The 10778-nt window shown below is 55.6% G+C and overlaps 1 protein-coding gene across 1 annotated transcript; it reads right to left on the bottom strand.

Annotated features, from left to right (window-relative positions):
• Positions 1 to 4655: 4655 nt before the first annotated feature.
• Positions 4656 to 9799, bottom strand: TUBB4A (tubulin beta 4A class IVa). Its single transcript, XM_010966779.2, has 4 exons — positions 9623 to 9799; positions 8972 to 9080; positions 8732 to 8842; positions 4656 to 6328 (listed from the first exon to the last, which is right to left on the bottom strand). The coding sequence occupies exons 1-4, from the start codon at positions 9677 to 9679 to the stop codon at positions 5271 to 5273; spliced, it is 1335 nt and encodes a 444-aa protein (XP_010965081.2). The 5' UTR covers positions 9680 to 9799; the 3' UTR covers positions 4656 to 5270.
• Between the last annotated feature and the right edge of the window lie 979 nt (positions 9800 to 10778).

Below are 10778 nucleotides of genomic sequence, written 5' to 3'. Positions count from 1 at the left end.
GCCGAGTCTGCAGGACTCCTCGGCCTCCTGCAGGAGAGCGAGCACGTCTGTGCGGGCTAGGTGTGCATTGCGAGGCCTGGCACGGTGTGGTGTGTCTACGTGCATGTGGAATTTGTGTCCAGTCCATCAGACTGAGTGAGGATGTGGATGACTGGGCACTCTCATTCTGTGCACGTCCGTGTGACCTCGGGTGCAAGGTATTTCCATGCTCATGGTGGGGGGGGGGTGGTGAGCAGGTGCACAAGCATGTGGACACACACACGCATCTCCAAAACCTCCAGCCAAGACAGGTGAATGAGGTTGACCATAGCTGAGCACCCCCTTTCTCTCCAAGAGGAGCTGGCTCCCAGCTGAGGCTGGAGATCAGGGGTGCAGAGTCCTCAGGGCTGCCCTCTCCCCCTCTCACACTCTTGGGCTTTGCTGCAGAGTAAATGTTTGTGCCCCTCTCACCCTCAATTTACTTGATAAATCTTAACTCCCTCCAGACCTGTGAGACATAAGTGTTGTCTGCTGCTTATAAGCCACCCGATCTACAGTATTCTGTCGTCAGCTCGAACAGACCAAGTCAGGCATAGCATTTGCAGAGATATCCCGAATCCTTCTTCATTTCTGAAATTCACTTCAAGGCAACCCAAAGGCAAGCCTGTGAGGCGGAGATAAAAGAAGAGCCCGCACCCCTGATGTGAGCTCTCAGAGCTGGATGCTCTCTGTCCCTGTTCTGCGTCTGTATCACAAATAAACATGGGGCCTGTCTCAGAAAATCTGTGAAGTTTCAATGAGAGAATTCATCTGAAATATTACTGTGTGGTCAGGTCTGAATCAAGCTCTCAATATGTTCTATTATTATGGGAGTCAGGTCAGGTAAGCAGAATGATTTTAAAGTCAGAGAGACTTGAGTTCAAAACCCAACTTAGTTTTTTCATGCCTGTGCGGTGTTAGGCAAGTCATTTGACCTCTCTGTATTCACTATTTATTGCCATGTAACCTATCACCCTTAAGTTAGTGGCTTAAAAGAACACACATTTATTATTTGATAGTCTCTGTGGGGGCCAGGACTCTGGACACAGCTTAGTCTGGCCCTGTCCTGCAGAAGTCTCTCAGCCGGCATAAGGTGTCTGTTGGGCGGTGGTCTCATCTGAAAGCTTGACTGAAAAAAGGGTCTGCTTCCAAGCTCATGAGGTGGCTGTTGGCAGGATTCTGTTCATTGCAGACTGAGGGCCTCAGTTCCTTGCTGGTTGTTGGCCAGAGGCTGCCCTCCATTCTTTGCCATGTGGACATTCTCAACATGCTACTTGCTTCCCCAAAGCAAGCAAGCTGAGAAGGCAACAGAGATTTCACTGAGACGGAAGTCACAGTCTTCTGTAACTTGGTCTCGGAAGTGGCATCCCATTGACTTTACCATATCCTATTTGCCAGAAGCAATCGCCAGGTCCAGCCCACACTCAGTGGGAGGGGATCACACAGGGCATGAACGGAGGAGACAAGCACCACTGAGGGCAATCTTAGAAGCCACCTTCCACCCTCCCTGCTTCTTTGTCTTCTCACTTTAAAAGGAGGAAAACAAAACATGTCACAGTGCGTTGTGAAGTCTCATTGATTCACTTGCTTGTTCATTCACCAAATAATTACTGAGGGCCTGAGTTGTATAAGCTGTTCTACACATGGGGTGACCAAGGTGGACAAGGTTCCTGTCCTCATGAAGCTGACATTCCAGTGGGGAGGGAAGGGGATAGACAAAAGAAACAAGTATATAAATAGACGAGAAGATTTGAGTTAGCAATAGGTACTATTAGGAAAATGGAATGAAATAATGGACAGAGAATGACTGGGTGCTAATTTAGAGTCACCAGGGAAGGCTGCTCTGAGGAGGCATCCTTTGAACTGCAACCTGTAAATGAGAAAGGGCCTGCCTTGTGCACCCCTGGGGAAAGAAGGAGCAGGAAGAGCAGGTGCAAAGGCCCTGAGGTTGAATCGAGCTTGATATGATTAAGCACATCAAGGTCACTGCAGTTTCAGCTTAATTAAGTGAGTGGGAGGGTGGCAAGGATGTAGTCAGCAATGAGTGGAGACCAAGGTGAGAGCCTCGGTTTCAGTCTGAGTAAGATAGGGGTCACGTGAGGGAGGGTTCTTAAGTGCATAGAAATGCTCCTCTCTGGGTGTTGTGGGAGGACAGTGCACACTGCAGAGGGCGGGGGCGGCAGCAGGGAGTCCAGGGAGGTGATGGGGAGACTGTCTGGGTGAGCGGCAATGGTGGCTTAGACCAGAGTACAGACAAATGGAGAGGAGGGGTCACATTCAGGATACATTTTTGGCATCAGAGACAACCGGGCTCAGCAAAACAAGAATGTCTTGGGTCTAGAAAACAAGGAATCAATGTTGACTTTTAGATGTGGGGTTTGAGCAAAGGGGAAAGAGGATTTTGGGGGGCAGAAGAGGGAGTTCTTTTGGGGCCACGTTGGGTTTGAGATGATAAAGACAGCCGAGCTCACAGCCTGGTTCATCATCTTTCTGCTCCACCACCCAGGGCTGTGCTGGGCCTGCTGGGATGCTGCAGGCTGGGCATTCCAGGCTGCCTTCCCACATTTCTCATCCCTCCTGGCTGCGGTGGGACCCAGGGTAGGGGCTGGGGCCCCGTCCAGGTCTGATGGTCCATCAAACAGTGTGGTAGAAATAGTTGATTGGCTCTCAGCATCCCTCCCTCCCTGTTTCTCTCCCTCCTGGGTTGCCTTCCTCTGGACCAGAAGCTGGAGGAGAAAAAACATTTCCCAGAATTCTTTGCAGCTCCGGTTCTGCCTGCAGATTAGGTTCCACCAACAGAAATGCTCAGGAGAGATTTGGAAAGTAGAAATGAGGCAGAACTCTGTGTGTGTGTTTAATTATTTAAAATAACTTTAGTTTATATTCATTTTAATTAATTTTTGTTCCATGCTCTAGTGGACCTATCTCTGCAGCTTTGTGGGTGTTGGGAGGTATTTCTGAGCTCAGGAGTTCCAGCGGCAGCCTCCTGACTCTCCGCTGGCGGAGGAAGCAGCTCCCCTGCAGGGTGGTGGTCCAGCCTATTCCAGAGCTGCTCTCACAGGCAGCAGCATCAACATCACTTGGGAGCTTGTTAAAAATGCAGTCTTAGTGGGGGAGAGTATAGCTCAGTGGCAGAGTGCTTGCTTAGCATGCACAGGGTCCTGGGTTCAGTCCCCAGTACTTCTATTAAAATAAATAGATAAACCTAACTACCACCCCCCCCCAAAAAAACCCCAACCAAGAATAAAACTTAAAAAAAAACCCATGAAGTCTTCCCCCTCCCCACCGTCCAATTTACCAAATCAGAAACTCTAGGGTGGAACTCAGGAAGTCGTGTTTCAGCAAAGCTTTCCTGGTGAATGTTTCATGCACTGAAGTTTAAGAAGCAATGGCCAGCAGCCCCTCCAATGATGCTGTAAACCCCTAAATCCTAGTATCATATCTCTTTCTGCTTAATGTGCCTAGAACAATTCCCCACACAGAACTCTGGCTGATAAAATGCAATCAGAGTTCCAGACTTAAACTGTCAGGGTTGGAATCCCAGGTCACCGCTTCATAGCCATGGGACCACGGGTGAGACACTTTGGCAAATCGTAATTTCCAAAGGTGGCCTTAGCCATGTCTTCCATCCCACATGCTCTTCTAGTGCCAGTTGACCCTCAGGAAGCGGGGTCCATAGCCCGTCCTCTCGAACGTGGACAGGCGTTTGTGGCCGCCTCCATTAGGAGTCCTCAGGATACCAAGTGACCTCTAAGGTTAAGTCAGAAAAAATGCCATGCTTTCCGCCTTGCTCTCTGGGGATGCTTGCTCTTTGGAGAACCCAGACACCATGCTGTGAGGAAGCCCTAGCAGACCATGGAGAAGTCCTGACACCCTCCTTTTACCCGCCCCTGCTGAGTCTCCAGCCAATGGACTGCATCAGCTTGGCAACCATGTGAGTGCGCCACCTTGAAAGGAGAGCCCTCAGTCTCCAGGAGGGTTCTCTAGCTGATGCCACTGGGAGCACAGGTGAGGTGCCTTGCCAACTCCTGCCCAAAACACAGAGGCGGGAGCAAAATAACTGCTGTTGTTTTAAGCCCCTCAGTTTTGGAGAGTCATGTTACTCGGCAAAAGCTGATACACTTTGGGTTGGTGTGAGGTTATGAGACAAGACATGCAGGAGACCATCAAAGTGCTCCACCTGTGAGTGATTGTTATGCTGGAAGGCCTGCCCCTCGGGCACTAGTCCAGCCTGCCATCTCTCCAGCATCCTTCCCTTGAGACTCCCCCGCCAGCTTTCCACACTTGCAAGATGCCCCACAGAGAAGGGCAGTGGCTCCATCACTCAATGCCCACCCAGTGCCAGGAACTGTGCCCTCCAGGCCTCACAAACATCCCTGAGGTGGGGCACGTGGGGGTAACGGGGGAAACCATAGGATCCCATTTTAGAGGTGAGTCCGCAGAGTGGGCATGCGGCTTACTCAATACCAGAGGGTGAGTCAGTGGCATAGCCTGGTGTGTCTAACTCTGAAATCTCTGCCCCACTCCCCACCCCAGATTTGAGGTCCCTTTGGTGCCCGCCTCCAACCCACAGGGAGGAGTCTTCACGTGGCCTCCCACAGTGTGATGGAAATGCACTAGGCAGAAACACAGCAGGACGACAATTAATTTATTGAGGGGGGAGGGTGGGGCACAGCATCTCTTGCCCACATGCTCCAGGGCTTCTCTCTTCCCCACTGGCAGCCCTCCATCACCCAGGGAAAGCCAAGGTCGGCGGGAGCTGAGGGGAGTGATTTCCCGGAGGAAATGCGGGCTCACAGGGTCCAGAGAGAAGGTGGGGTCAGAGGGTGGGTGGGGCTTGTGGGGTCAAAGGTGAGGTGAGGCACATTCAGAGGTGAAGGCAGGCTCAGAGTGGGGGTCAAAACAAACCAGGGCTTCTACGTCTAGGGAAGTGGTGGGGCCCATGGAGAGGTCAAAGGTGGAGAGGTCAGGGGTAAAGGAGGGTTCATGGAGTTATAGGTGGGGCTTGTGGGGTCAGAGGTGAAGTAGGGCTCCTGGGGGTGTCCAAGTTGGAAGAGTCAGGGGGGTTAGAGATAAAGTGGGGCTCCAGGGTCAAAGGTTGGCCAGAGGAAGAGGTGCAACATCATAGGGTCAGAGGTGAGTCAGGCTTGGAGGGGAAGCGGGGTGCTGGGTGGGGAGGGTTTGGCCGGGAGTTCTCGGGGCTCAGAGGTCAGCAGCCTAGTGGGGGGGGGCATGAAGTGATGCAGGTGGGCCTAGGCCACCTCCTCCTCGGCCTCCTCCTCGAACTCGCCCTCCTCGGCCGTGGCGTCCTGGTACTGCTGGTACTCGGACACCAGGTCGTTCATGTTGCTCTCGGCCTCGGTGAACTCCATCTCGTCCATGCCCTCGCCCGTGTACCAGTGCAGGAAGGCCTTGCGCCGGAACATGGCGGTGAACTGCTCCGAGATGCGCTTGAACAGCTCCTGGATGGCCGTGCTGTTGCCGATGAAGGTGGCGGCCATCTTCAGGCCGCGCGGCGGGATGTCGCACACGGCCGTCTTCACGTTGTTGGGGATCCATTCCACGAAGTAGCTGCTGTTCTTGCTCTGCACGCTGAGCATCTGCTCGTCCACCTCCTTCATGGACATGCGGCCCCGGAAGACGGCGGCCACGGTCAAGTAGCGGCCGTGGCGTGGGTCGCAGGCGGCCATCATGTTCTTGGCGTCGAACATCTGCTGGGTGAGCTCGGGCACCGTGAGCGCGCGGTACTGCTGGCTGCCCCGGCTGGTGAGCGGCGCGAAGCCGGGCATGAAGAAGTGCAGGCGCGGGAAGGGCACCATGTTCACGGCCAGCTTGCGCAGGTCGGCGTTGAGCTGGCCCGGGAAGCGCAGGCAGGTGGTGACGCCGCTCATGGTGGCCGACACCAGGTGGTTGAGGTCCCCGTAGGTGGGCGTGGTCAGCTTGAGGGTGCGGAAGCAGATGTCGTAGAGCGCCTCGTTGTCGATGCAGTACGTCTCGTCCGTGTTCTCCACCAGCTGGTGCACGGACAGGGTGGCGTTGTAGGGCTCGACCACCGTGTCCGACACCTTGGGCGAGGGCACCACGCTGAAGGTGTTCATGATCCGGTCCGGGAACTCCTCGCGGATCTTGCTGATGAGAAGGGTCCCCATCCCAGAGCCCGTGCCTCCCCCCAGTGAGTGGGTCAGCTGGAAGCCCTGCAGGCAGTCACAGCTCTCGGCCTCCTTCCGGACCACGTCCAGGACGGCGTCCACCAGCTCGGCGCCCTCCGTGTAGTGGCCCTTGGCCCAGTTGTTGCCGGCTCCGGACTGGCCTGAAGGGGTAAGGGAGGGGACACCCAGGTATTGCAGGGAGAGCCACCCTCAGCCCTTCCCCCAAGCCATCGTAGTAGGTGAAAAATAATAATGACAAAATGATGACGGTGAATTGTTCCCTTGGCATCCCTTCACCCGGCAGCCAGATGGATCCTGATAAAGCCTCAGTCAAAGTGTGTCCCACCTTAGCTCAAAATCACCCCAGTCCTTCCATCTTTCAGTAGAAGCCCAAGTCCTCCCCTCCCCTCCCTGTCCTCTCCTCCTCTCTCTCTCTCTCTGTCTCTATCTCTGTCTCTCTCTCTCTCATTCACTCTGCTCCAGCCACACCGGCTCCTCACTGTTCCTTCAACACACCAGGCATGGTCCTGCCTCAGGACCTTGGCATATGCTTTCCCCTTGCTGAAATGCCGTTTCCTCAGATACCCACGTAACTCCCTCTTTCACCTCCTTTGGGACGGTCACCCTCAGTGAGGCCCTGCCTGACCACGCTATACGACTGCAAACCTTCTCCATTTCTAATTGTCTTCCATGCTTCATTTTTCTCCACAGCACTGACAAACCCGTTTTGTTTTGTTTCGTTTTGTTTTGTTTTGAATTAATCATGTTTATTATTGTCTGTGATCTCACAGGTGAATGTAAGCTCCAGAGAACAAGGATTAGGATCCAAATGTTGGCTGGTATTTTTGTGAACAGGTAACATTTCTTCTTGCCTCCTCTTCTGTTTCCACCCTGGTCCAGTTCCCTCACTGCCCATCTGGATGGGTACAGCCACTTTTGCTCTGGTTCCCGCAGCAGCAGCCCGCAGCTTGCCCCCAGTCTGTTCTCCTTGCAGCCGCCAGAGGGCGCCCGTGAGCGCCTGAGTCAGGCCCCGCCCCTCCTCTGCCCACAGCCCTCCAGGGCTCCCACCTCCCTAGGGGTAAAAGCCCACGTCCTCCCCGCGGCCCACAGGCCCTGCACAACTCACCTCATTTCCCTGCCCTCACCTCCTCCCTCTCTCCTCCTCACTCTGCTCCGGCCACATGGGCCTTCTCACTCTTCCTCCAACACAGCGGGCCTGCTCCTGCCCCAAGGCCTTCATGCGTGCTGTTCCCTCTGCTTGGAATTCTCTCCCCGCAGGCACTCTCATGACTGGCTCTTCCTTTGGGTCTCTGTTCAATGTCATCTCCTCTGGGAGAATATTATTTGAACCAGGTGGTCTGGCTCCTGAGTCCACACTTTGACCACCACTTCCCCTGCCCTGCCTCCCGAGGTCATGGAATCTTTGGCCAGACTGGAGTCACCCATGGTCATCCTAGAATCTCTCACATCCTTTGGCCAACCTCATTTAGTCTTTCCACAGCCATTTCCTGAGGACCTATTGTGTGCCATACCCACACAGAATCATCATTATCTTGCTCAAACTTTGCATAGACCAAAGAGGGGAAGTCACTTGTCTAAGGTCACACAACTTGTCCTGTCAAGCCCAAGACGCCACACTAAATTACGGTGCCCTAGAGGGCAGAGGTGCTGGGGGAGGGGGAGCCTGGGCCCTGAGGTCAGGTGGGGGGTGTGCCTTTAGCTTGACCTAGAGGAACCAGGAAAGGTTTCCCAGAAGGCTGTTCACAGAGTGTGCATGCCCCTTGGGTCTGAGTGCTGCAGATGTGCTCGTTGTCTTCACATATGCTGTTCCCTCTGCCTTTCACATCTGTCCTCCCGTCAGTGCCCTCTGGTCAGCCCAAGTCCCACTCATCTTTTGGGCTGCAGATGCTAATACTGATAATGGTAATTACAGCAACAACAACAGCATCAAATGCTTATTCTTCCTCTCCTCTGTGCTAGGCATTGTTCTAAGTTCTTTAAAGAGATGAATGGCTTTAAGCCTCACAATCCCATGAATCCTGGTTTAAAGTTGGAGAGACTGAGGCACAGAGAGATTGCAGAGCCTGTCCAAAAATCATCCAGCTGACCCAGTGGTTAAGTTTGACTTATTTATTTTCTGTTCCCATTTATTTATCTTCCCATCTCCCTCCACCAGGATGTCAGCTCCAGGTGTGGGGTAGGGGGACAGAAAGCTTTGTTTGTTTTGTTGTTGGCTGCATCCTCAGGGGATACAGGAGGGCCCGGGATGCAGTATGCGTTCATAAGTATTTGCCGAATGCAGAGGTAGGATTTGCAATCTGGCTCAGGTCCATACAGTTAAATTAAAATGCCACCTCCTTCGGGAAGACTTCTCTACCCAGCATCTCCCCCCAGAGGCCTCCCCTGGGCTTCCACAGTGGCCTGTGTGTCTGCCTTCCCCACTGGGCTCCGGGTCCTTGTGGTCCCCATTGAGTCTAGATGCTAGGTGGTGAATTTTCACCAAGCATGTGCAAGTGAAAAGGTCAGGGGCGCTTCCCTGCCTGTGTCCCATGTCTGTGACTCACCAAACACAAAGTTGTCCGGCCGAAAGATCTGGCCGAAGGGGCCAGAGCGGACAGAGTCCATGGTGCCCGGCTCCAGGTCCACCAGCACGGCTCTGGGGACATAATTTCCTCCTGCAGGGAAGCAGATGGAGAGCAGATTGGCCAGTGCCAGGAACCAGCATTCTGTCCCCTCCCAGCTCTTCCCCACTCCTCCCGTCCTCCACCCTGCCCGGGCTCCCGCAGGTGCCCCCTGCCTCGTACCTGTGGCCTCATTGTAGTACACGTTGATTCTCTCCAGCTGCAGGTCACTGTCCCCATGGTATGTGCCGGTGGGATCGATGCCATGCTCATCACTGATCACCTCCCAAAACTGGAGGGGTGGCGTTCGTAAGGACCAAGAGATCAGCAGCCAGCAGGTGCCCTGACCTCCATCTTCTGGGCTTAGGATCCCCAACTACCTCCCCAGCAGCCACCTGTCCCCCAGCAAGGTGACTGGGGACCCAGAGGCTTAGTGGGGAGGCAGGGATGAGGCAGCAAGAAGGGAGAGGTGGGGGCGGGGTGAAGCCAAGTCACCACCCCAGCCTCGCGGGCTGGTGTCAGCGCTCCCTGGCTGCTGCCGCGGGGAGGGGCGGGGTCTCTTTGTGCGTGTGGAGGGGACAGTGGGCCAGCTGTGAAGCCAGCTGTGGCAAGCAGACAGAAGGCTGGGCCCACCCCCATCAGCCTCTTTGTTCCCAGCTTGGCCCTGCCCCTCGCGCCCCTCCCCCACCGTCCCTGGGGGGCTAGCCTCCTGGGGGACCAGCCTCCTGGGGGACCCCGTTCCCCCAAAGGCCAGTAGTGGACTAGCTCTGCGAAGCTCGGTGGACCCGGCTCCGCATCCCTCTGCCGCCTCCCCGGGCCCGCCCGCCTGCGCACCTTGGCTCCGATCTGGTTGCCGCACTGGCCGGCCTGCAGGTGCACGATCTCCCGCATGGCGGTGGCGCTGATGGTGAACGCGGCAGCGGTGGCGCTGGTGCTGGAACTGCGGCGGCGGGGCGGGAGGTGGACGCGGCGGCCGCGGCGGCGAAGCACGGTCCCTGCGCCCCCGGGGCGCCTCTATATGAGCGGGCGGGGCTCGCGTCACGGCCGGTCACCGGCCCGCTCCGCCCCCTGGTCCCGCCCCGGGACGGAGGGTGCGGGGATGGAAGGATCTCCCTCTCCTGCCGCCTGGAGACCCCCGGGGGCTGGGGCGCGCCGGAGCCCGGTGCCCCCCGACCCCGGGCCGTGGGGACGAGGCCCCCTAGACGCCATTAGTAGCATCTCCTTCCATCCCACTGCCCTGCCCCAGCCGGGCCTGGCGACCAGGCTTTTGCAGAGACTGGGCGGGGGAAGGGACAGAGCCGGTAAACAAGCAGCGGGAAGACCCTGCCTCTCCCCCGTCCCGCCCTCGGCGACCCTTCCTCAGTTTCTGTCCGAAGCCTCCCTCCCCATTCCGTGCAGGTCCCATTCGCCAGAACCCTTGCATGCACTGGGAGGGCTCCTAGTGGGGCCGAGCTAGGAGCTCCGAAGGAGCCATCTGTTTTGGGAGGTGGGGGCGGTCGGTTCCTGCAGGATTTGTCTTGAAGATGCGTAGTAAGTAAAATCACGATTTTCCTTCCATGTTTGACTGCGGATGCTTGTGGTCGCTGATGGAGGTTGGGGGGACTGTGCCCTCCCCCTGAACGCCTCTGTTGGGCTTTGGGTCTGTGGCAGGTGGGGTCACCCTTAGCCTTGCCTGGGGTGAAACATCAAAGATTAAGACTTGTAGATGGATTACATATTGCGGAGACAGTGTGCGCGTGGGGGCTGCCTTGCTCCCCCCAGATCGGCACCTCTCTGCTCCACTGATATGATTTATCATAAACCATCACCCTGCCTTTGCATTTCTTATTAGTGTATGCCCTTGCACAGGCTACTTGGCTTCTCTATGGCTGAATTTCCTGCAAGATGGTGCAGCCAAGAATGCCTGGGTGGTTGGGAGAGTCCAAGAGATGGCCCCGTTTACAAGATGGCCCCAATTTCCATTCACAGAGTAAACAATAAATTGTAGCCA

This window comes from Camelus bactrianus, chromosome 22 (genome assembly GCF_048773025.1).
Source record: "Camelus bactrianus isolate YW-2024 breed Bactrian camel chromosome 22, ASM4877302v1, whole genome shotgun sequence".
Classification (NCBI taxonomy): domain Eukaryota; kingdom Metazoa; phylum Chordata; class Mammalia; order Artiodactyla; family Camelidae; genus Camelus; species Camelus bactrianus.
Note: the sequence above shows the minus strand (reverse complement) of the source record. Positions and strands in the feature narration are given on the sequence as shown.